Source organism: Podarcis raffonei, chromosome 6 (genome assembly GCF_027172205.1).
Source record: "Podarcis raffonei isolate rPodRaf1 chromosome 6, rPodRaf1.pri, whole genome shotgun sequence".
Lineage (NCBI taxonomy): Eukaryota > Metazoa > Chordata > Lepidosauria > Squamata > Lacertidae > Podarcis > Podarcis raffonei.
In genome coordinates, this window is record NC_070607.1 from 67,067,561 (window position 1) to 67,093,485 (window position 25,925).

Consider the following 25,925-nt stretch of genomic DNA (forward strand, 5'->3'; position numbering starts at 1 on the left):
TAAATTTCAACTTAGCCTTGGAATGGGAAAGTATTGATGCTCTATTAGCGTGAATGCTAGGGGTGTGTAACTGAAAAATTACACTTTTGGTGCATCAGAAACCCAAGTTAGTTTTAACTTAGATCAAGCTGAACATAATTTGTCCCTTTAAAAGAACAATAATAATAAGTGTCCAAGAATACATTAAGGTCATACTGCCTTCACTTTGGCTGCAATGCAGCATGTCCTGGTTCCTAGAGGGAGAGAAGTCTTCTTCTTTGATGATCTGTCTTCTAATGCATTCCCCCCCCCCCCTCGCCCTGGCCAAATGAAAAGCGGGACTGTCAGGCAGCCAGCTTGGACAGTCCGTTGAACACTGCACTGTTTGTATCTGCACCAACAACTGCAAGAACATATGGAGGGGGCGGCCCTCTTCCCACTGGGAAAAACACCAAGACTAACAAGTCTTCCGGCTTCCGAGGGTCCTTGTTTGCAAACTCAGCTTGTTTGGAGCAAAGAAAGACAGGATGAGGGATGAGGGTGGGGGAAGCAAAAGATGAAGAAGTGAGGAAAAGGGATAGAACAAGGAGTGCAGTGTCCTCTTGTTCAAAAGCCCAGCTAGCCACCACTTAAAACAGGAAGACACTTACCAAACCCTGGGCCCAAGCCTGCCAGGTGTTGTATTCCCAGTGAACTGTATAGAGGTGGGGATTAGTCAGGTCTCTGGAATATCACAACTCACTTTTATAAGCCACACTTGCACTAGTGGAACTCATTAGTGCACCAGCACGTAAGTCAATATCCTGCACTTTTAAGCTCCTACTGCAAACGATTTTAACATGGTGTCTATACCTATTAAGGCCAGTAAGGCGAGTCTCTAGGGGTACTTTTTATGACATGCCATGTTCTCAACCACCATTCATTCTACTACTTGTCTCTGCTCTGCTCTTTTCTATTAAGACACCCTCAAGCTGAAAACCTTAAAACTGAGAAGCAGGTAAGAAGGAAGCAACAGGACTTCAGCAGTCTCTTTATGATGCAACTCCCTCCCTTCCATCCATCCATCCATCCATCAATTCATTCATTCATTCATTTGTTAATTAATTAAACTGTCTTTCATCCAAAGAACACAGAGCTTTTCACAACACAAAAATACAAAATGAAAACACAAAATACATCATAAAACAAAACAGTAAGAATAAAGTAGTTTGAATTGGGGATTCGAGCATCATTGCACTTTCTGGCGGTTTAGAATGCAATTTACAGCCACCAGACTGGTTCTTGATGTAGGGGTATGGGGTGGAGGGCATCATAAAAGCACTTAAAGCACAAACACTGCTTTAATACAAACACGTTACATGCTAGTTGACTGCTTTGACACAGAGTATCACTAAGACAGCATGCTAAGTGAAAGTTCTGTTGCCCCTCGTTACGCCTCTGATTCTAGGTTCAGGTTCTGATTCAATAGGAAGCGGCATCAATTTCCAGGTCTGGGAACTGAGAAGTATGATGGTTTGTTTTCTATTTACAAAGAGGTCAAAGGTTAACAGGCCATCTCAACAGTGCAAAGTGAACCTTCTGCTGTCATTTTCTCACACTGATAAGCCCACACAATTTAAACACTAACTGAAAAAAAGAATAGACATGAGCAAACAAAGGTGGACAAGCTTCTCTAGGAAACTCTATTTTGTGCCAGGATGCAGTACTCCCTATTGGATTCAACAGCCATGCCATCCCTGACTTGAATGGAACAAGATTGCAGCCCTTACCAGCTTTTCCAAAAGGCTAGAATTTCCAACAGCTCATCTGGTCTTTTACTTTCATAACAAGAATACTTTTTGCTGTCTAATTTGGCATTTCACTATAATTATTATACTTGCCTTGCGAGGAGCATTTGTGGTCAGCTGGCTTTCGAAACAAGCCAGAGAGTTACCATATTTCCTCCTGAGGGAGAAAGGGTTGAACTGAGCAAGGTCATTGTTTCGAATAGCAAAGCGAAGCCACTAATTTCTAGGTGTGAAGATCATTTTCTCTATGACACCTGGATGACCACATTGGAACATTATTCACTATGCTGCTGACTGCCTCAGTAGCAAGCAGATGGGAGTAACTGGCTAGAGAATGTCTGAGAGAAGAAAAATGATGATCAGAAAGGATGATCTAGTCAGCATCCAAGAGCAAAGAAGGAAAGCATGCCAGAGCACACTGCAGACAATTATAGGTTGTTAATGACACGAAAATAAAGGACTGTTCATGATGGGGGAAAGGATGTGTATTTATTGTTGGATGCAAAAGAACAGCACTAGCAGTCTTTGGGCATTCAGCCTAAGCTAGATCAAAAACTCATGCGCAACTGAATGAAACAATTGTGATTGCAGGAACAGTTCTATTCAGAAATCCTTTTTTTTAAATGTTAGGATGGGTTCCAATCTTCAACCGGCTCCTGCTACAGAGGATACATATAAACTTTTGAGTCTTATAATTGCTCTAAGGAGCCATGTGCATAACCATATGCACCATATTGGGAGCGTTTTCCTGCTGGGTTCCTCTTACAGAATGAGGTAATTTTGCTATGATATAAAACAGGGGTGGGGAACCTTTTTACTCCACAGGCCAGGCCCTTATCGGGATCTGCCTCACAGGCCAAACTGGGCAGAACTGTCCACCTGTCAAAATCTCGTTCACTCTTAGGCAAGTAGTAGGAGGCAGCTCACAAAACCCTTTACAAGTGTCCCCCTTTTTAAGATCAGAGTGAAATGGGAGCATAAAGGTGAATGGGGGGGGGGGAGAAACACGCCAAAACCTTTCAAATCACTGAGACCAGGAACTTAGAAGGGAAGAGGGAGTGGGAAAAGCTTTTGCATGTCTCCTTCCTCTTCCCTTTTAAGCCCCCAATCTCTCTCCAATCTTGAATCTCCTCTCATCAGCTGGTGAATGGAGATTATATCCTGCTGCCTAGGCTTTGAGATCCTGTTCTCTACTGGGAACAGGATGGCGCGGCCAATACAGGATTAAACCTAGTCCTCCCACCCCTCAGCTGATGTTACAGTAGCATCCGCTGTTAGGTGTTGTTTGGGGGGAAAGCAACCTGGTGGACCAAATCAGACCCCCTGTCAACATGCAGGGCCAGTGGTACCCCACCCCTAATAGAAACTTTCAGCTCAGCTTCAGTGCTTCCACTGGCCACTTGCTAAAGGAAAGGAAAGGAAAGCCATACATCATCCACAGCAGCTGAAAGCATTCAGAGTGGGGTGACATCTCATCTCTTTAAGGGGCTGAAATTCATTAGGGCTTGCAGTAGTTACGTCTGGCCCTAGGCCACGAATAGCTGTGGTTTGCGCTTAAAACTCCATCTAAATCATCTCTTTGATGCTCCTGAACACTGCAACATTGAGGGAATTTTGTTTTAAGCACCACATCAAATTCGGGAGGGTTGCTTATGAGACACTGAAACAATGAGCAACAAGAGGTTTGGCAGAGCGCAAGAGAGAAGTCCTCCCAAAAAAAGATCCCGAAGACAGAGGGGCCACGAGCACAAAATTATTTTGGCAGCTCAGGGTAGAGCATAAACTCCTCCCCCTCTTTCCCTCCCTCCCACCCACTCTCTCCATTTCCCTGCTTGCATCCTTCCCTTGACCTCACAATCACTCGAGTGAGGGGGAGTCAGCCGTCTGCCTCATTACATGTCTGTGGTTTGAAGCCATTCTGAGTAAGCCAAGCTAATCTAGCCAGCAAATCCCATGGCGGCAAGGGGAAGGGGAACCCTATGGAAAGAAGCGTTTGTGGGTGAGAGCAAGAAAGGGGAGGCTGCAGTTCTCAGGAAAAAAATGAGAATTAATTTGGCAGGAGCCCAGAGAGATCAGGCTCCTTACAGCAGAAAGAGGTTGGTGCAGACACAGCAAACTGTCAGGGTTCTTCACCAAGCCTTCCCAACTGCTGGAATGTTTTATCAATGTTCGGCATAAACATATTGGATTAGATACGATAGTTTGCGCTTTAAGAAAATGAAAAAAAGTTTAGACTTTGATTTAATTAACAGAAAAGGACAAAACAGACATTACTAAATAGAAAACTGCTGTGGTTGGGAAGAGGCACATGCACACAAACGCGCAAGGCATTGATATCTGGGTGGTTGGATACATTTTTTATCAATATGACCATCTATTGGACTTTTGCATAACTCCCATGTTCTTAGCCATCAGGCCAAGTGGGTGGGGAAGGGATAGTCAAAGGCATCACATTTTATTTAATATGACCAGAAGGATAATTTTTTTCTTGCTTTGAGTGAATCCAGATGGCTCAAGAATTAGAAAAGGCAAGACCTTATATGCGGCCCTGAATCTCTCCCTATGCTGATTCTGTTATGCTATTCTCATGGCGGGACACATTATCATACAAACTTATCTGTTTAAAACAGATCAAATCTGGTTTTGATTTAATTTGCAAAAGCAAAAACCCTATAGCTTACCGTTCAGCATTTCTAGTACTCCAAGGCCAGCTAACAATTAATAACTACTAGTTAAAAGCAATAAACAAAACTTACCAAAACAAATGAAATGTCTCAGACAACCAGAGTCAATAAAAGCAAGGCAGCAACAGACTAAATCTACTCAAATTATATAAATTTTTAATGCCTGGAGAAATTAAAATTCAGCACGAGGTGAAGGACAAGACAAGTATGCATCAGGCAAGTCTTCCTGGGGAAAGAAGCCCCAAAGTTGGGGTGCCACAACATAGAAGGCCCCTTCTGCAGATGCCATGCACATCACCTCATAAGTCAGTGCTACCCAAACCTATTCAAAGGTAGTGTCAGTCAGTGTTAGAAATGGAGGTACGAAAACCAGGAGCTAAACGGCACCTTAAACCTAAGTTGTGGGAGCAACAACGGAATGTCTAGGCACACTTTTTTTATAACAAGAATACAAAGCAGAAAATGAAAGAATTGCAGCTAAAATATTATGCTCAATTTTTTTTACATGGCCTACTCCTTCCCCTGCCCACCTTCTTAATATTCTTTAGAGGGTCTCTTCTCCAGTCTTCAGAGAGTAGCTGGAAGTGGACAGGCAGAAAAAGGTCCTTTCCTTCCACTCTGCAGTTTTAATCTGAAATCTTAGGTGCAGTACTGCACCCAGAGCTCAGAAATTGCTCGTGCTGATGAAATTCCCTGTCACAAAATGTGCCTAGAACAATGGGAGTTTCCAACACTGATGTCAGTATATTGGCAGGTCTGTAATACTTCAGGTATCTGGACACCACACCATATAAACTCTGAATTGTGTTCAGGAAGAAGCCACCAGCCCATGCAGATGTTTCATAAATGACAAGGTGTCTTGCCTTTTGCTGGTCCCCAATCTTTCCATACTCCTGGAATGCTTTCCCTGTCCACCTACCCAAGTCCCACCCACCCCACAAATGCAACCTAGCTTTTCCTCAGCTTGTTCCAAGCAAAAGCATTTTGGTGGGGCAGAATCCAGCAGCACCCTTCCCTTCTTGAGCATCGTGGAGTAATGGCAGCAACCATCAATCTCAGAAACTGAAATCCTCTATTTGGTGAGGTGGGGTATTATGGTCAATGCTATAAACGTAGATGCCAAGGGTTCAAAGAGTATTCCTTACATTAACTCAGTAAAAGTACAGCAGACACATAAAGTGGGCCAGTATTAGCCTTGTATGGCAGCCGTTGCGAATGAGTAGGCCAAGACTGAATAGTGAGCTTGCCTAAGGCTACCAGATGAGCTTGTGGCTTAGGCTCAACCCCTTAGCCACTAGACTTACAGCAGCAGGTTAGCATGGGAGGGTAGCTCTGCAACAGGGATAAAGGGGCCATCTGTTGCTTCTGCAGACTGGAGAGAGTGGGGAGGTCTCATGAACTCAGGGGAATTCCCCACAACAGTGAACCGGCTCCCTCACACTATTGCATGCAGCCACCAGTGCACTCTCTTATGGTGAATATGACCCTGAGCAATGGGAAGGCAGCATTCCCAGCTGCGACCCCTTTGCTGTCTGGCACAAACTGAAGCCAAAACCACACGGGCAGCCTGTATATGGAGAAAGGGATAAGACTAACGTTTCCTTAAAGAGCATAAATTATCAAGGGGTGGGTGGGCATATAGGAAGGACGGGGACAAAAAGCTCATTTACAAGCTCTTGTTTCTAGGCTCCAGATTATTTCCCTTCAGTGTATCTGCCTTTTTCATTTCAAAACAAAAGGGCAGAACCCACAGCGCTGCCTGGCTTAACAGGCTGCTCCTTAATGAGGACCAACTGTGGGGGAAGTGTTGACTCAGCCTTTTGTCGCCCAGCCACGTTTTGCTAAACGTTACAGCCGCCCACTCACTGCCCCCACCCAGGTAGACTGTGGAAGCACAACCAAAGTTTGGGACAAATCCAGCTATATGCACGGCAGAGAGGTGGTGATTCTGAGAGCTGCAAATGGGCTCCCCAAGTATCTCCCCCAGCTCCTTGCTCAGAATAAACAGGGCCTTTTAAAGTCACAAACCATTTACCCCTTTATTCCTTTACTCAAGAGGAGTTCTAGTCTCCATTCATTGAAAAGAAAATGACAGCATATTCCTTGCCTTTTTTTTTTTAAATATTTATTAGAGTTTTATAAAAAGCATATTCCTTTCCAGGTTTTCTCATGTCCTCACTACAGGAAGAGATGTAAAATTCTGTGTCGGAGAGTCCCTGTCTTAAGAAAATGCTGCTTATTAAGTTTCTTTCTAGGAATGTCTGCTTCAGCATTAGCAACCAGCTTACTCAGCCTCTATTCTAGCAGTTAACCAGAGTAGCCTGTCATTACGGTAACCAAATGTAATAGAGGACAGGGTTCCCACACCTTTAGTAATTGTCAGCTGAAGAGAATTCTTCTACCATTACATAGTTACATTATCACACAGAAAGGAACATAGGAAACTGCCTTGCAACATCACAGTATTTCCATCTAGACTAAAACTGTCTAGTCTCCAGGATCATGGCAGAGGTCTTTTCCATCACCTGCTACCTGAGCTTTTTAAATGGAGGTGGCAGGGACTGAACCCAGAACCCTTTGCATTCAAAGGATGTGATCTCTTCCACTGAGTTGTGGTTCCTCCCAACTTCTACCCACTGGACATTAGCAAAGGCAAGCAAAAGTTTGAGAGAGAAAGCAACCAATAACACTGAGCACTCCGGAAAACAAAACCAGGGTAGCTCAGTTGGTTAGAGCATGGTGCTGAAAATGCCAAGGTTGCAAGTTCGATCCCCATATTGGGACAGCTGCATATTTCTGCATTGCAGGGGGTTGGACTAGATGATCCTCAGGGTCCCTTCCAACTCTACAATGCTATGATTCTATGATATAAAAGACAAAAGATTGCACTACCAGAAAGGGATGTTACTGCAGGACCTTTTAGAGATAATTTTATTGATTAACACGTTACCCTTTAGTTCCCTTGCTTACAAAACACTCATAGACTTTATTAAACAAAAGTGTCTGTCTGGTTCTTGGGCCTGGTCTATTTATGCAGCACAGAGCAGTAGATGAGTCCTGTATGACCTAATACAACAATCAGTGCAATTCTATATATGACTGTTCAGAAGCAAGCCCTACTGAGTTCAGTGTGATAAGTGTGTACATGATTGTGGTCTAAGTTTGCTGTCTCTTCCAACACTCCCATTTTAAGACTGTGACCAAATGCAGACTTTGTGGCTTTAACATCAAGCTAGATGATTTTCCCCCTCCTTCTACCCTCTTTTTGCTTAGTATCCTGTCTGATTAAGAGTTCTGGAGAACTCAAAAGCTTGTTAACTATTTTGTGGCATTTTATTAGTTCCAATAAAGGTATTGGCCAGCTGTGGATTTTGGAACACAGATTTCTTTACTTTATACATTTGCTTTTGTGAAAGTAGATGTACACACAGAGAACAAATAAATGATATATGCCTTCTTTGGAGCAGCTAACTGGTCAATACTGAATCGGCAATGTAGTCCCAATACTAAATTGTAGTCCAACTGTAGATGTCCCACAGATACATTTCATTTAGCACTTTGACTGATAACCAGGCCTAACTAAATATTGCATTAACAGTTGTGTTCAAATGCAGAGCTGCTTCAATCATGGGGGGAGGTGCAAGTTGTCTGGGTGCAAGTTGTCTGATTTTAACAGCAAAGGCAGGTGTGCAGGTGAAGAAGGTGTAACTTTACCCTCATTAACATCTTGAGTTGTCTCCAATGACAGGGTGGAAATGTGTTAAGGGCAACATGAGGATAGTCAGCGGCAGACCTACATTTTTGGGCCCCTGATATAGCAGCCTCTTTGCAACCAGCAACGAGGTCTGAGTTATCTTCTTCAGTGTGGTTGTTCCACAACAGATCATCACAGTTTTGTTTTGTTTTTAATACCACTACATCTTACATTTTGATTAAACTTGTTGTACTAAATTATCTCCTACAGTGGATGCTCGGGTTGCAAACGTGAACCATGCGGGATGCACATTCGCAACCCGCAGCGGATCGTCTGTGCACGCGCGGGTTGTGATTCGGCGCTTGTGCAACTGCCAAAACTTGGAAGTAACTCAGCAGGTCCGTAACCCGAAAAAAGGCAACCTGAAGCGTCTGTAACCCGAGGTGTGATTGTATTTCAAAGTCACTGGTGTGAATAGAAAATCCCTATGCCTTATAGTTTTTGAGTTATTGGGGGGAGGCGTGAAAATTAGGGGAATATTATATACAGGCACAATGCACTTTTTAAAGCAAAATTCATTAGTTTTATAGTAGATCCACCACTGGGGACTGAATGGGGAACTGTCATGCTCGTCCTCTCTGCCAGCCTTAATGTTTACTCCATATCATGAAGCTATCAGTGTTATGAATTTCCCCCTTTCCCACCAGTGACAGCCAATGATGTAAAGCAGGGTCAGGGAAACAAATAATACAATGGTGTCACACCAGGGGCATGGGTTCCATCGTAGTATTGGGGAAATGAGAGGATCTGGCACAGTAACCCAGTCTCCAACATGATGTGCATTCCTCCCCAAACACGTTAGAAACTATAGTAACTTAGTGCAAGCTGCGGCACCGTACAGACTAGCATAATTTCATGGACTAGAGGAGGTCCCCAAACTAAGGCCCTTTGGCCAGGTAAGGCCCGGGGGACTCATTTATCTGGCCCGCAGCAACCCCCACCGCCTGCTCTTACCGGCACTGCGCTGCGCGGCTGCCCACTTCTGGGTTGGAGGAGCACCGGAAATAGCTTGTGCACGTGTGCCAGCATTATTTGCACATGTGCAAGCATTATTTCCGGTGCACATCTGGGTCAGAGGAGGCCCGTGCACATGCACACAAGCTATTTCTGGTGCTCCAACCCGGAAGTGCGCCGGAAATAGCATGTGCGCACGTGTATGGGCACACGCTCCCCCGCCCTCCGCGCGACCGGCACTGGAGACACTGGCCCGAGGCGTGATAAGTTTGCTGGCCTTTGGACTAGAGTCCATTTAATCAGATTCGAGTTAACCTCAGTTAGCAATTGTTTTAGCTAGCTAGACAGACAGACATCTCACACAGGTAAAGGGAGAAATACAGAATTGTCACAGGCTGAGAGAATCAATGTGTTTATATGGCTGCTTTTTTAGAGACTGAACACAATATAAACATGGCTGCCTAAATTCAGTCAAACCACCAAGAAAAATACTACACTGCTTGTTTTGACCTCATGTGACAATAATTAGTTGAACAGAAGCTTTCAGTAAATACCACAACATATGCACAATCCCACATTCTAATGGTAGCAAAAATGAGAGTCACAAGCATGATCTAAAATGCTCAATGTCCTTCTGGCACACAAACAGAAGTGTATCTGACTTCCTAACAAAAGGGATGCAGAGTAAATTTAAATCACTGATTTAAAAAGTGGTGACTACAGTAAATTACTTAAATGATTTTTCCAGCTTTCTAATTCCTATATGTCCTAAACAAGCATGCATGTTAGTTAGTTGCTATAATAAATACAGCTTACTTGTTTTCAACTAAATAGTGCCTTTATACTATCCAGGAGTGTGACACAAAACCTCTAACCATGCAGCCCACATGCATTTTGTACGTTAATGAATTTATACTGTATCTGTTTAAGCTAGCAATTATGAATTAGAGATTTGCTTGATTTTTTTCTACATAAGGCCACTAAGCAAGATTACTTACTTGAAGTCTAAGTGCCCAGAACATTCCAGAAGCAAGTGTCACTAACAACATTGATTCTCCATGGCATGCAAAATAAATATTTGAGAACGTCTAAATAGTCATATGTTGAATAAGTATAGTGCATGGCCTCTTATGTCATATTTATAATACTTAACCTCAAGCTACTTTTTGTTGTTGTTGTTGCTTGCCGGCTTGTTCTTTTACAAAGGAAAAAGGCTTTGAAACTCAATAGTTATGTTTGCCAAGGTTTTTTTTCTTGGTTTATCAAACACAGCTTCATATCTGATGCCTGCAAAACAACCCTAATTCCTGGTTTGGACTTGTTGCTCCTACTCAGATTTTTCTGTCCCTACTCAGGGAACAGCAGTGCAGGAACTATCTCTATGGTTTACCGTTACATGTGAATTAGACCAAGATGTTTTCATAGGGTGTCATTTTATCCGATTTAACAAATCAGGAGTGCAGGTTTTAATGTTTTATCAACTTTAAACCAGATTATTTTAGAGAAATACTTAATATAACCACTTTTTTAAAAAGATGCAAGTAAACAAAGCTTGGTCTAAATTTTAAAAATCTGGTTTTAAATTTTTTAAATGGATTTCTTTTTTTAAGATTGTTCTGGATGAAAGGACAAATTCATGTCAACTCTCCTAAAATGCAAGACTGTGGTGCCTTGCTTGCGGTTACCCTACTATATTGTCATTTGAATAGGACAGAATAACAGCACTGGAGAATTGGGTGGCTCTAGACCTGTTATTAATATGGCAAGAACTGGTTGAAATTAGTGATGGGGGGGTTGCTTTGCCTTGGTATTCCCAACACTTATCAGATAAATCTAGAAGCTTCCTCAAGTATCATCTTCCAGTTTGTTAATTGTGCATACTGTATTGAGCCAGGAAGAGCCTCCTTACTGGCCATATTCACTTGCCCCTTCCCTTTCCCAAAACCTTTGTTTGTGAAGGAGGAGGTCTCACTGATTGGCAGGGTTGGGAGCAATGGCCTCATCACACTCACAGTGCGAATAGGGAGCATGGGAAATTTCACTCCTAGCTCACCTACCTCTGCTAGAAATTAGTTGCAACTACTTTCTGCAGTTCCATGTGAGCATCCAGACTTTACAGACAAAGCCTCCTGTTTACAAGAATAAGTATGGGGAAAGGGGAGCAGCCGTGGGGAGAGCTGGCAAAGGGCAAGTTAATTTTGAACCAAGACTGGACTTTAGAGAGGGTTTAGGTTCAAAGGTTTTTAAACCTATGGTATCATGGCTTGATTTAATCCCTGGCATCTGGTCTCCATAGACATTGATACTTCTGCCTAGGAATTTTAAAAAAATATTTTAACTGCATGCACATTTTGCAATCATATATTGACTCCCAAAAGTTTAAGGCTCTTGAAATAAGTTTGTGGATGGACCGATTAAGCATTATGCTCCAAACACATATTTTGCAAATTTATCTTGGCTCTGTAAAACACTTCTAATCCTTATTAAAATGTCTGCATGGGGGATTAAAATTTAAGTACGGGCTAATTAATCCCGAGGAAAAACATCCTATCCTATTCAGTCCTGTAAATGAACATTTCTTAAAACCAAATCCTTCAAATGGCTGTGCATCAGAAGAGCAACATTCCGATTTGCCTAGTGTTGCCAAGAACAAGCCTTAGTCTCTGATCCTCCATTGTTTGCCTTCTTGCATGTGGGGCCCAAGGAAGAAGATGGTATAAAATTATTGAGATGCTAGTCTGGTATTCTCTTTATGGAGCAACAAAAAGACCACAATCTGGAGAAGACATCACTAATATCTCCTTCTCTTAAAAGGTGGACCACCTGAGTGTTGTGAAAGCTCTTCCTAGGGCAAAGAGAGAACAAGTAATAGCCGAAATATTGGGAAATATTGTAACAAGAAGGAGAGAAATTGAAATTGCAGAATTTTGAGAAATTAAAAGATAAAGTGCGAGACTGGCTTCATTATTATCAAATAAGAGAGGCCTATAATTTGGACAAAAAAATTGGCTTCCAGGTGGAAAAATCAAAATTGGAAACAGAACTGTTAGATCCCAAAACTAAGATACTTTCAAGAATGTATAACTTGCTGTTAAAATGGAATACGCAGGATGAAACGGTTAAATCTGAATGACACTGCAAGCAATAGCCTCCAGAAGATCAAAAGAGATTACGAGGCTCTGGGCAGGAAATTGAAGCAATTAAATGCACAAATTGTCATCTCATCTGTCCTCCCAGTTGAACGACGTGGCCCAGGGAGAGAGGGAAAAATAGTGGAAGTGAACAACTGGCTTCGCAAATGGTGTAAACAGGAACGGTTTGGATTCTTAGATCACGGAATGCAGTTTCTTGAAGATGGACTTCTGGCAAGCGATGGGCTGCACCTCACAACGGTTGGTAGGAATGTTTTTGCAAAAAATCTCAGAAACCTCATCAGGAGGGCTTTAAACTGACTAATGTGGGGGAGGGAGACAGTGCTCCTGAAGGTAGGAGTCTATCAATTGATGAAGATGATCATCCAAATGTCATAGACCGAATGGAGCAAACAGCACGCAGACCTAGTGGTGGGAGGAAAAAATCCTTAAATAAGAGACACGGGGGAATGATTAATGGACTTCAATGTCTGTACACTAATGCGCAAAGTATGGGAAATAAACAAGATGAGCTTGAGCTCTTGGTACAGCAAACTAAATATGACATAATAGGCATCACTGAAACCTGGTGGGATAAGTCCCACGATTGGAATGTAATAATGGAGGGATACAATCTATTTCAGAGAAACAGACCAGACAAGAAAGGAGGAGGAGTGGCGTTATATGTCAGGGATGTGTATACCTGTGAAGAGATCCAAGATTTAGAACCTCAAAGCCAAAGTGAGAGCATTTGGGTCAAAATTAAGGGAGAGAAGAATAACAGTGACCTCATTGTGGGAGTTTACTATAGATCCCCAAGCCAAACGGAGGACATAGATGATGCCTTCCTGGAACAGATGGCCAAGCATGCAAAAGGAAGGGAGATAGTAGTAATGGGGGACTTCAATTACCCGGATATTTGTTGGATGTCAAACTCAGCCAAGAGCATAAGGTCAAACAGATTCCTCACTGGCCTTGCAGACAACTTCATTGTCCAGAAAGTGGGAGAAGCTACAAGAGGAACAGCCATTTTAGATCTGGTCCTAACCAATGTTGATGACCTGGTTAGTGGGGTAGAAGTGGAAGGATCATTAGGCGCGAGTGATCATGCTCTTCTGAAGTTTACTATACAGCGGAAAGGAGCAGCCAAGCATACTAGGACTCAATTTCTCGACTTTAAGAAAGCCGACTTCATAAAACTTAGGGAAGTGCTGGGTGAGATCCCATGGACAGTAATACTAAAAGGAAAGGGAGTTCATGATGGCTGGGAGTTTGTTAAGAGGGAGATAGTAAAAGCACAACTTCAGGCAATACCAATGAGACGGAAACATGGAAGGTGCCTAAAGAAGCCAGGGTGGCTATCTAAAGAACTTTTAACTGAGTTAAGATTAAAAAAGGATGTGTACAAAAAATGGAAAAGGGGGGAAACCACCAAAGAGGAATTCAAACAAATAGCCAGCACGTGTAGACACAAAGTCAGAAAAGCTAAAGCACAGAATGAACTCAGGCTTGCTAGAGAGGTTAAAAGCAACAAAAAAGGCTTTTATGGGTATGTTCGTAGCAAAAGGAAGAACAAAGAAACAGTGGGGTCACTCAGAGGAGAAGATGGTGAAATGCAAACAGGGGACACAGAAAGGGCTGAACTCCTCAATGCCTTCTTTGCCTCAGTCTTCTCCGATAAAGAAAACAATGCCCGACCTGAAGAATTTGGAGCAAATGATTCAGCAGAGGAAACACAGCCCAGAATAACTAAGGAGATAGTACAAGAATACTTGGCTAGTCTAGATGTATTCAAGTCTCCAGGGCCAGATGAACTGCATCCAAGAGTATTAAAAGAACTGGCAGATGTGATTTCAGAACCACTGGCAGTCATCTTTGAGAATTCCTGGAGAACAGGCGAAGTCCCGGCAGACTGGAGGAGGGCAAATGTTGTCCCTATTTTCAAAAAGGGGAAAAGAGAGGACCCAAATAATTACCGCCCAGTCAGTCTGACATCAATACCAGGGAAGATTCTGGAGCAGATCATTAAGCAAACAGTCTGTGAGCACCTGGAAAGGAATGCTGTGATCACCAATAGTCAGCATGGATTTCTGAAAAATAAGTCATGTCAGACTAACCTGATCTCGTTTTTTGACAGAATTACAAGCCTGGTAGATGAAGGGAACGCAGTGGATGTAGCCTACCTTGATTTCAGCAAGGCATTTGACAAGGTGCCCCATGATATTCTTGTAAAGAAGCTGGTAAAATGCGGTCTTGACTATGCTACCACTCAGTGGATTTGTAACTGGCTGACTGACCGAACCCAAAGGGTGCTCATCAATGGTTCCTCTTCATCCTGGAGAAGAGTGACTAGTGGGGTGCCACAGGGTTCTGTCTTGGGCCCGGTCTTATTCAACATCTTTATCAACGACTTGGATGATGGACTCAAGGGCATCCTGATCAAATTTGCAGATGACACCAAACTGGGAGGGGTGGCTAACACCCCAGAGGACAGGAACACACTTCAAAACGACCTTGACAGATTAGAGAACTGGGCCAAAACAAACAAGATGAATTTTAACAGGGAGAAATGTAAAGTATTGCACTTGGGCAAAAAAAATGAGAGGCACAAATACAAGATGGGTGACACCTGGCTTGAGAGCACTACATGTGAAAAGGATCTAGGAGTCTTGGTTGACCACAAACTTGACATGAGCCAACAGTGTGACGCGGCAGCTAAAAAAGCCAATGCAATTCTGGGCTGCATCAATAGGAGTATAGCATCTAGATCAAGGGAAGTAATAGTGCCACTGTATTCTGCTCTGGTCAGACCTCACCTGGAGTACTGTGTCCAGTTCTGGGCACCACAGTTCAAGAAGGACATTGACAAACTGGAACGTGTCCAGAGGAGGGCAACCAAAATGGTCAAAGGCCTGGAAACGATGCCTTATGAGGAACGGCTAAGGGAGCTGGGCATGTTTAGCCTGGAGAAGAGGAGGTTAAGGGGTGATATGATAGCCATGTTCAAATATATAAAAGGATGTCACATAGAGGAGGGAGAAAGGTTGTTTTCTGCTGCTCCAGAGAAGCGGACACGGAGCAATGGATCCAAACTACAAGAAAGAAGATTCCACCTAAACATTAGGAAGAACTTCCTGACAGTAAGAGCTGTTCGACAGTGGAATTTGCTGCCAAGGAGTGTGGTGGAGTCTCCTTCTTTGGAGGTCTTTAAGCAGAGGCTTGACAACCATATGTCAGGAGTGCTCTGATGGTGTTTCCTGCTTGGCAGGGGGTTGGACTCGATGGCCCTTGTGGTCTCTTCCAACTCTATGATTCTATGATTCTATGATTCTATGATTCTAAATGGGCACAAGATATTGGTCATAACATTATGTTTGCTGACTGGGAACAGTTGTGGACCACCGGTATGAAATTTACGGCATGTAATGCCTTAAGAGAGAATATTATGAAAATGATATATAGGTGGTACATGACACCAGTCAAGCTTGCAAAAATATATCATTTGCCTGATAACAAATGTTGGAAATGTAAAGAAAATGAAGGTACATTCTTTCACCTTTGGTGGATGTGCCCAAAGATTAAGGCTTTCTGGGAGATGATCTATAATGAAATGAAAAAGGTATTTAAATATACCTTCCTGAAGAAACCAGAGGCCTTTCTCCTGGGCATAGTCGGCCAATTGGTGCCAAAGAAGGACAGAACTTTCTTTATGTACGCAACAAGAGCAGCAAGAATACTGATTGCAAAGTATTGGAAGACACAAGATTTACCCACCCTGGAACAGTGGCAGATGAAGGTGATGGAAGAAATTTAAAGACTATCTACAGAAATATTGTAAAATTAATGAATGTTAAAATGATGATTGGGTTGAATAGGGGGTATTAGCAACAAAGTTAATAAGAATATGCAAAAATGAATTGATAATGGATGAAAATATAGAGTTATAATATGTTAAGATATAGAGTTAAGATAAATGAAAGAGGGTAAGGATTTGCTAATTTGATTACCTAAATGGGAATACAAAAAGGGGAGGTGTGAGGAGGTCAAGGAAACAAGTTAATGAGCATAAAGTTATAAAAAATGGATTTGTTTTTAATTCTCTTTTACCTATTCGTTTTTTGTATATTGTATTTTTATTTGTATTTCTTCTTTTTTATGTACTTTTTTTAGGTTTTCTTTTTTTTCTTTTGTTCTTTTCATATGTTCTTTTTTGTATTTTGTAAACTGATGTTTTTGTAAAATTCCAATAAAATTATATATATATAAAAAAGAGAGAACAAGTAATAATCCTGACACAAAGCAAAAATTTCTCTCTGATGAGGTCCTCTTGCTCGATATCAAATTACAGTGGTACTTTGGTTTAAGAACAGCCCTGTTTATGAACTATTTGGTTTATGAACTCTGCAAAACCGGAAGTAGTGTCCTGGTTTGCAAACTTTACCTTGGTCTAAGAACAGAATCTGAACAGTGGAAGGGCACCGGTGGCAGGAGGCCTCATTAGGGAAAGCGCACCTCGGTTTAAGAACGGTTTTGGTTTAAGAACGGACTTCTGGAACGGATTAAGTTCGCAAACCGAGGTACCACTGTACTTTTTGGTAAATTACTTGGGATATACAGTAAGTACCTCCATGGTCTCTATCAGTTCTTTCCTTCTGTTTCTTCCTCTGCAACTGATCTGCATCCAGCTTGCTCTTCCCCATGCTTGGGGAAGCCAGTGAATTAAAAGGGGTTGCCTTTATCAGGAAACTAGTGTTTTCCCCATGAGTAGATAGGGGGACTCCAGGCGGCTTGTGTCTAGAAGAGCTTTTAACTGAAGTGGCTGGAATAGGCCTATTGAGGGCTTTTGTAGTGAACAAGAGGCCCTTGACAGTACAATGGACACTCCTACTAATCAATGGGCATGCCAAGCTTAGAAGGATCTAGCCAATGAAGCCTGAAGTGAACTTGAGTGTAAAAAAACAACAAATGGTTCAAGAAGGGAAGGAATGATTCGGGCTAAAGGGCAAGTATATATTCCTGGGCAACACCCACAGCATAGGGATTGCCCCTGCATAGCACTTCTGATGCCCATCGGCCATTACTTGCAATCTTCCAGTTTTCTCAGCTCTGCCTGATCCTCTTACCTCCCAACTCCTTTGATGCCCCAGAAATAATGTGAGGCATGTGCTCCTGCCGTCTTATCCTCCCCACTGTGATCCTTCATCATCACATTTCAGTGCCATTTCTGATTTCAGTGCCAATTCACATTGATTATGCTTAGCACCACAGACTCTTTCCCAAGTTTTGCCAATTCTCTCAACCCGCTAATTGTTTTCTGAGTATGTATCACTGATCAGCGAATACAGGGCGGTGAGGAATCTTAAGATGTTTTGTTACAAACTGCTTCCCTTCGCAACAAATCCAGTGTCAAAAAAGAGTCTGTTCAAACCAAGTCACTCCAGAGGGCACTGGAGCACCAAGCCAACAGCATGTATTGTTGCTGCAATTCCCCACACATCTTTCCAACTGTGTTCCCGCCCCCCTTCCCTTCAGGAGCCATGGGGGTAGGCTGAGTAATGACATTAAGGAGGAGGTCAGGCAGATATAGAATGGCCTTCGGAAACTGGGTAATGTGGGGAGCCCTGTTTTGGGACAGCCACAGGGCAAGGCCACAGGATTAATCCCCATGGCATTCCTGTCAGCCCACTGGATTATCCAAAGCACCACAATGGGTACACTGGTTGCTGCCCCCCTTTTGGTCCAATCTATTAGGCATAAAAGACTTTTGCAGTTGCTTAGAATAGCCATACACACCCAGCTCACAGATCACGCAGCTAGGGATGCCATCATTTGCTAGGCTTGCCAACTCTTTTTCTGAAAGAACACCTGTATTTTGTTATACAAGCAATAAAACCAATTCAGCAAATAACCATCATCCTACCCATCACTGCAGCTCCTTGTTGGATAAAAAGCACAGCTGTTGAATTTCTGGATATCATGCATCTAATAATACTTTTCAGGGAGGAGGTGGCGCTGGAACTCCTATCAGCTTTTCCAGAGACAAGGTGCTTCTCTGGGTCTTATGTAGCTAAAGCACCACATGCCAATTGGGGGACTATTGTTCATGTTTGTTATTATGGGATGTGTTTCTGTGTTTTTATATTGTAAAGCACCCTGTGATCTTCAGGTGAAGAGTGGTATAGAAGTTGAATAAACAACAAAGAAAGACAGCAGATGTTTCAGGACCCATCTAAAATTAAAACCTCCATATTCAGAAGCAGCATATCTGTGACTAACAACTACAGGGAATAAACCACAGAGGATAGCTATCTCCACTATGCCCTGGTTGTGAGCTTCTTAGTGGCATTTGGTTTACTGCAGCTGATGCAATGGACCTTAAGTTTGATCCAATAAGAAGATATTTATGTTCTTATTAGATCAAAATTGATGATGCTGGATAAAACTTCCTGGCAACTATCATATGTGCTTATTACTGTGTGTGTATCTCACATACACACACAGCTAAGAATAGTAATGAGCTCTGAAACTCAGCCACCCTTTCCAAGTACCAGCTGATGAATCATTCTAGGCGTCAGATTCTCATTGTTTGTTTTCAAAGCTTACTATAAGGTGGTCCACTGCTGAGCCAAGATCCTCAGACTACGTTGGATGAATGTCAGTCTCCTCTTAGCTTCCTTCTCAGCTGCCAAATGTACTTATGTGCTAACTTATACCTTGCCCCACCCAGCCTGCTCCCAAATAGCCATACCTTTCTCTGAGAAACAAGGCAGAATGTAACACACCCAGTAGGTTAATCCAGTGGTTTTCAACCAATGTGCCGTGGCACCCTGGGGTGCCTTGAATGATTGTTAAGGGTGCCACAGGCAGCACTGGCCTCTGCCTCTCTTTCCTTCCCTCCCTCCTCTGATGCCCTCTCACATTTCTGCCTCCCAAAGGCTTGCACAGCTGTTTATTGCAGCAACCCTGACTATAAGCTCTGCAGGCAAATGGTGCCTCCTCTAGGAGGCACCTCTCTTTTTTGGGGGGGGGACTCCCAAGGAGAGGGGAGAGGAGAGGAGGCTGAAGGAACACTCCACAAGGGAGGGTGTTTGGAAAAGAGTAAGAGGCTACCAGCTCTGCAGGCAAGGAGTGACATAACTGGGCTCCTGAGCTCCACAGGGGTGCCACAGAAAGGACGTAGTTGGTTAAGGGAGCTATGGGCTCAAAAAGGTTGAAAACCTCTGGGTTAATCTATTGTAATCAAAATTTGGAACTCCTAGATAAGACTGGCAAGTGTTTGGAGAAAGGCACTATATGTATAGGTTTATTATTCTTTGCTAAATTTGTTTGTTGTCTCTTCACAAAATGGTGCTCAAGGTAAAAACAAGTAAGTAAGACATCAGTGCAAACAATAAAAACAACCAGTTGACCAAGCTGCTAACATTTTACAGTGACAGCTTATGGAGCCAAATGTTTGCATGTTTGCATCTCACTAGATGGTTATCACAGAAGGAGCTCTTTACCCTTGGTAAAGAGTTACTGAGCTTGGATACAGCTACCAAGCAGGGCCCCTCTCAAGTTCCCACCAAACATGCTTCAGATGTTGGGGGGACAAAAAAGAGTGGCCTCTTCTGAAGATCTCAAAGCACAGTCAGGCTTGTATGGGGAAAGCACAGTCTGTCAGATAACCCGGTCCCAGGTTGTGCAAACAACTGTGCTTGGAAATAAGCCAGTAAAGCTGTTTTAACTGGCTGTAGCATTCTGAATCAGCTGGTATCTGAACACTCTTTGCAAGTAGTCTCACACAAAGTTTGTTTCAGTAATCCAAACAAGATATAACTAAGGCATGTGTCACCACAGCTAGATCTGATATCTTCAAGGAAAAGTGTCCTTTCCGCACCAGCCTCAGAAAAGGTGCCCTTTTGAACTTTTATTTATTCCCCCCTTTCCTACTGTATTTGCTGTTTGCTTGTTCTAGAATGTATGAAGTTATTGGTCTTACAGGTGGGTGAGAACCTGAGCAGTTGCAATACTGATGAAATGATTTTGTGCTTAATGGTGTCCAGAGTGAAAGTCATATTAGCACAAAACTGAGTGTGGCGCAAAGACGGAGTTACTGTAGTACCCCACATGGGAGGTTAGATAGATTATTTTATTTTTATTCTGAAGCTGTATGAGTTTTAAATCTGGTCAGCTATCTTTATTGTGCAAAGTGACCAGCTAGGATTTTGTACTGAGGGATGTGGATGGGTATGTGATTGTGGGTAGTATTGGTTGAATAGTATTGAATGGATCTACAGATATCAGGGGCGGAATTAGCATTATGAATACATGAAGCTGCCATATTGGATCTGGCCATTAGACCATTCTAGCCCATTGCTGTCTACTCAGATTGACAGCAGTTTTCCAGAATCTCAGGCATAAGTCTAAGTCCCACCTATTCTTTCCCTCCTGGCCTCCACCCCTTCCTACCAACCCTCTCCGAAAGATCGCATTTCGCAGGAGGGGATGGTGGGATTCGGGTGTGTGTGTGTGTGTGTGTGTGTGTGTAAGAGAGAGAGCAAGCGAGGGAGGTGCATTTCAAATCTAAATACTGTGCCGGCCAGAGTGTTGGGCTGGATTGTCAGAAACTCAGGTTCAAATTACTGCTCAGCTAAGGACCTTGGGTGCAGAGTTTTTGTGTGGCTAAAAACAAAACAAAAACTGTTCCAAGGTTTTAAAAAGAGCATTTTAAGATGCAGCCCCCAAACTTCAAAAACCGAATTGTGCCAATTCTCTTCTAAACCCTTGAGGAAGACTAGCTTGCTAAAATGCACCAGGTCAAAAATGCAGGAGAAGCCCCGTCTGCCTGAGAGCATGGGTTCTCTTTCTTAGAGGAAACCTGGGTCAAAGATTTCCCCTTTGTATCGAGTTTCGACTTCCTCCTGCAGACTCCCATTTCCTCATGGAAAGAACATGATTTTAGCTATTCAGCAGTCGGAGGATGGATACAATCAGAGTGCAGAGTATAGTTTCATTAGTTCTCAGATGGGAATGCAGCTTCACATACATTCAGCACAACTGTGGACATCTGGCTGTAAGGTTTTCACAGTTATTTCAAGGCAGAAATTCACAACCTGCACAGCCATTGTCCAAAAGGGAGACATTTTATGTTTAACATCAACAAAATTTGTGTCTTGGATGCTTTTATCAGGAAATATATGACGACCAGGAACTATGCTCAGTGCCCAGTCCAGCTAGGCCCATCCCATGAGGACCAATCCTGCAGACTAGATATATTTGCAAAGTTAGGGGGAGAGGGGTGCGCAAAATAAATGATAAAAAATGAAAGCAAATACAGGATGCCCCTGCCACTGTAGGTCGTTCTTTTCCAGAAACAGCCCAGTGCCCATACTGTATTACAATTCACACTTGGAGTGCCCATTGCAAATGGATGGAAATGGGGCATTCAAGACTCATATGTGTATGGGATGTGTTGTGTGTGTGTCTTTTTTTGATTTTCAGCTAATTCCTATTAGGTTTGCAAGATCAAAAGTGGCAGATGATCTTCTGGATCAAAGGACGTCAGATACTCTGAGCAGTTCACTCCCCATTTTAAAAAAAACAGAAGAGGAAAAAACGTTTCCAGCAAAGTCTTGCCCCGCCCCCTAAACACAGGAGAAATTGCGGGTGGGGAGGAACACGCCCCCCCGCACCGCGAACAAACGCCTAGAAGTCGTAGCCTTCCAACCTAGCTGCAGAGCTTTCCGTCTTTCCTGGGCAGCTAACTCCCCCAAATTTGAGCCCTACGGCTGCCCATCCATGCCTGTCTTTTGCAAAGCAAACAATGCTGCGTTGCGCTTGGGTCTTGGCTTTTGCTCCTTGCAAAGCCGGTCTCCACGCCAGCATGTGCTTCATCGCACGCCAGAAATTGCTCCCTGCAAATTCAAACCGTCTAAGTCCCACCTATTCTTTCCCTCGTGGCCTCCGCCCCTTCCTTCCAACCCTCTCCGAAAGATCGCATTTCGCAGGAGGGGATGGTGGGATTCGGGGTGTGTGTGTGTAAGAGCGCAAGCGAGGGAGACGCTCACCTTTCCTAACGCCGGGTGCATTTCAAATCTAAACACGCACGGAGGGGGGAAGGCGGGACGCAAGCCAGGTGCCCCACGAGGGCAGAGGGGCTACCAAACGGTTCGCTAGTAGTTCCCCGGCGAGAGGATGGAAGGCCGCAGATTACAATGGGGGGAAGAGAACTGGCCCAAGGATTGCAGCTTTAACAGCACGCAAGGCTGTTACATCGCATCGTGCCAATGAAATGCCATACAAGACGACCGCCCCTCTCTCCTTCCCCGGTCTCCCCAGAGCTTTATCGATGTCGGCGCGCAGCGTGCGGTGATTAAATACATTTTTTTATATTAAAAACAACAACCACAGTCGTTCGGAACAATTCCTTTTCCTTTCCTCTGCTGCTTTGACTGCAACGTTTAGACGACGCTAAAATGAGCGCCTTTCTCCGCCGCCAAGGAGGCTTTCCGTTAAGTAAAACCCATTCCCTTTGTAGCGCGAGAGAGGGGCGAATGGCAATTGCAGTTTAAATCCCACCACCCACGCCCCGCTTTAGCCGAGGCTTCCGAGGCAGCAGCAGGGTTTGTCTTGAGTTCGCGCGAGCCCGTGGGGGTCCCCCCACACCTGGCGCCCCATGGACATTGCCGGAGGGCTGCTCCTCCCACCTGCCCCCACTTCTGTCATTGTTTCTGCTTAGACGTGACCCCCCGGAGTCCGCATCGCTCCAGATCCCACTGACCGTGCGGAGCGCAGGGGCGGATTCCGCGGCGCAGAGAACTGTCAAGAGACCACGCGGCGGGCGCTGCCCGAGGCACTTCTGACCCTTTTGCGCTGAGCGAGCCGGCAAGCAACGAGACGGGCCAGCTCTGCCTTGCAGCCCCGGATCGTTTCCCTGGCGAGGCACCTCTGAACTCCCGAGCGCCCCTCTGCCTTACCTGCTGGGCCTGGCAAAATGTACCGTCCGGAGCGTCCTCCCCGACCTCTGCAACGGGGCATGCAGCATTTTCTCAGATCGTCCCTATAAACTCATAGCCAGCTTTCCAGCAGAAGCTCCCCGCTAGTCGCTCAGCCTCCCAGAAAGCGGCCACATGAAGCGAGGAGGGAGGGGAAGAAATTAGACCCTTCCCTCTGTCCCTCCTTCGCCCTCCCCTTGCGCTCGCTCTCCCCCTCCGACGGCTCCTGTCAAGCTAGGCTTAAAGCTGCAGCGCACTATTTCCCCTCCGCGCTGACTCTTGTCCCCTCGGCTTCTGGAAGCTGCCTCTTTAACACCCACTGCAGGTACGGCAGACAAAGGGCTGCCTGGTAGCAGATTCCTCCTTGCAGCAGAGACTGCAGCGCAAAGATGCATGCCACCCTGGGGAAAGGAAGGGGCTCCCCTTAGCCAACCAGCCCTGGGGAGTGGGCGCTGCAGAACCCGAGGTGCATCAGCCTTTCCCCCCATGCCACGTACCCTTTGCCCTGCATATTCCGTGCTCCCACAACCACCTTCATCCTGGCAACAGGCAAGCAAATTGTCTTTGTTCTTCACCAGACTCTCTGCTCCCTTGGCTGCTTTAAGGTGTATCTCTGTAACGGTACAGTTATCGCAGCTATACAATCGATCCTGCACCTTGCTGCGAGGGTGGGTAAGACACTGGGAAAAGATGCTAGCAAGACCAGAAACAGGTCGACGGGTCCATATGCTTTGAATTCGGCAAAAGGATCCTCTTGCTTTCAAATGCAGGCAATTGTTTCACATTGTCGTCCAAGTTAAGCAGCAATTCAGCTTTGATTCCAGAGGACAGCTATTTATGACCCATTCTGAGGACTCTGATAGCAGCATGGGTCCCCCACGCCACCTTCACCTTCGCCTTTGCCACAGCCTGATTAAGCTTGGTGAGAAAAATTCCCAACATCCCCCGGAGGGGCTTCTTCTAGGCAACCATTTCTGATAGTGACACTGGTGACATTTGCATATTAGTGTTAATTCCTGATGGTCAGGCACAATAGGCTGTGACTATGGCAGTAATCACAACTCATGATTCCCATACATATCCAGTGTCATACCCAAGGGTTGGTGGAGTAAGATTAAGATGGGAAGGCTCCAGTTTAAGTCTCACCCTAGTCATGAATTTGTGATAGCCATAAGCCATGGGTCTCCCAAGAGACTGAGATCTACTCACAGAGTTAAAAACTGGCAGTGATCTACCCCACCCCAGGTCAAAGTTGTTGAGCTTTTTTAGGGGGGGCGTTTTTAGGGGTTATTGGGCTTTTTTAGGGAGGAAAATCCTGTTCAGCTTCTTTGGGGGGAGCCACTGATATTCCAGTGGTCTGCCACAGACGTCCAGTGATCTACCTGTTGCACGTGCCTGCCATAAGTAATCCAGGTGCAGCCAGTGGTGGGGGAAGGGGGTGTGGGTCACCCCGGGTGTCATCACTGGGGGGGGTGACAAAATGACAAAAATAATACTTTTAAAAGTAATAAATAGAAAATGGGCTCATGAAACTTTTTAGTTTAGTTTAGTTTGGTTTAGTCAACAAACGTAACGAAACATGGCTGGCACTGGATGCCACACCGCAGGGGCATGGTGGCTTGAAATGGCAACATGGGGCTTGCGTCTGCCCTCCACCTCTCACTCAGCTGCCCTACAGCTGAGGGGGAGGTGGCGGAGAGGCTCCATGCAGTGCCCCCTGCCCCCATGGCCGGCTCGCCCCGCCCCCTAGCTACACTGCTGGGTGCAGCATTTGTTTCAGGAGCACCTAAAATCTGTGAGTTGTGTGAGAAGATCAAGGGAAAGCCCACCATTTGTGGGAGTCACTACCCAGCCTTCTGACCATAGGGCCTGCTGTGACATTGCAATGAAATGAAAGTCCTGAGTTAGAATTAAGATCCTATATTTGCCGCTACAATTTGTTTTTGAGTTGACATGCTATTCCCCAATTACAGCTATACTGAAATCGTAGCTACCTGAATTGCGTGTGTGTTTAGGGGACAGCAAGGGTCTAATAATGGGTCTTTCACTCTAGCCTGTTATGTCTAATTGGCTAGATCTCCTCTCCCAAATAAATGTCAGTCATTGCTATGACTTCACTCATTGGCTAAGACATGGAAAGGTGGGAGCAGGCTGGTTTCTCACAAAACAAATTAGAATACTGCCTGCACATTTTGTCTCATAGCTAAGGTTCTACAAATGCTGGAAACTTCTTTAAAAAATGAAATCTAATCTGGGGGTTGTTGTTGCCCCCCCCAAGCCCCTCTCTGCAGACCCCCATATTATAAGAAATACTCTTCTCCTTGACCACTTCTGCCGGAAATACATGTGATAGGGACCAGGAAAGAAGGATAACCCACCTATCAGATGAATCAAATTTATTTAACTGGTCCTCCTATTACAATAGCTTATACCCATGGCACTGAACGCCTGTCAGGCATGTATCTGCAAAACCCAATGTACAGGTATTGGTAGCGCCACCTCCCAAGGTCAAGTAAAGGGTGTCTGTCAATGGCAGCCTGGCCATCTCTCCTTGACATGCCCTTAATGACTGTTCAAGTGGGACGCCAAAGGTCTAAATTCAGGGCACCCTGCTGAGTCAGAAGAGCGTGGTAAAATTAAGTGCTGCCTGTATTACACCA

General features: G+C 44.4%; 1 protein-coding gene across 8 annotated transcripts in view; it reads right to left on the reverse strand.

The window, feature by feature from the left end:
- The window catches only part of NAV1 (neuron navigator 1), a 263,232-nt gene that overhangs the window by 41,721 nt on the left and 195,586 nt on the right, over positions 1–25,925 (reverse strand). Inside the window, exon 1 of one of the 8 annotated variants that reach the window (XM_053393697.1) lies at positions 23,248–23,421. The exons of the other annotated variants lie outside the window; for them this stretch is intronic. Coding sequence (XP_053249672.1) covers positions 23,248–23,315 — 68 coding nt within the window. The 5' untranslated portion in view covers positions 23,316–23,421. Of the gene's footprint in view, positions 1–23,247; positions 23,422–25,925 lie in introns of those variants that run through there. 8 annotated transcript variants of the gene reach the window in all.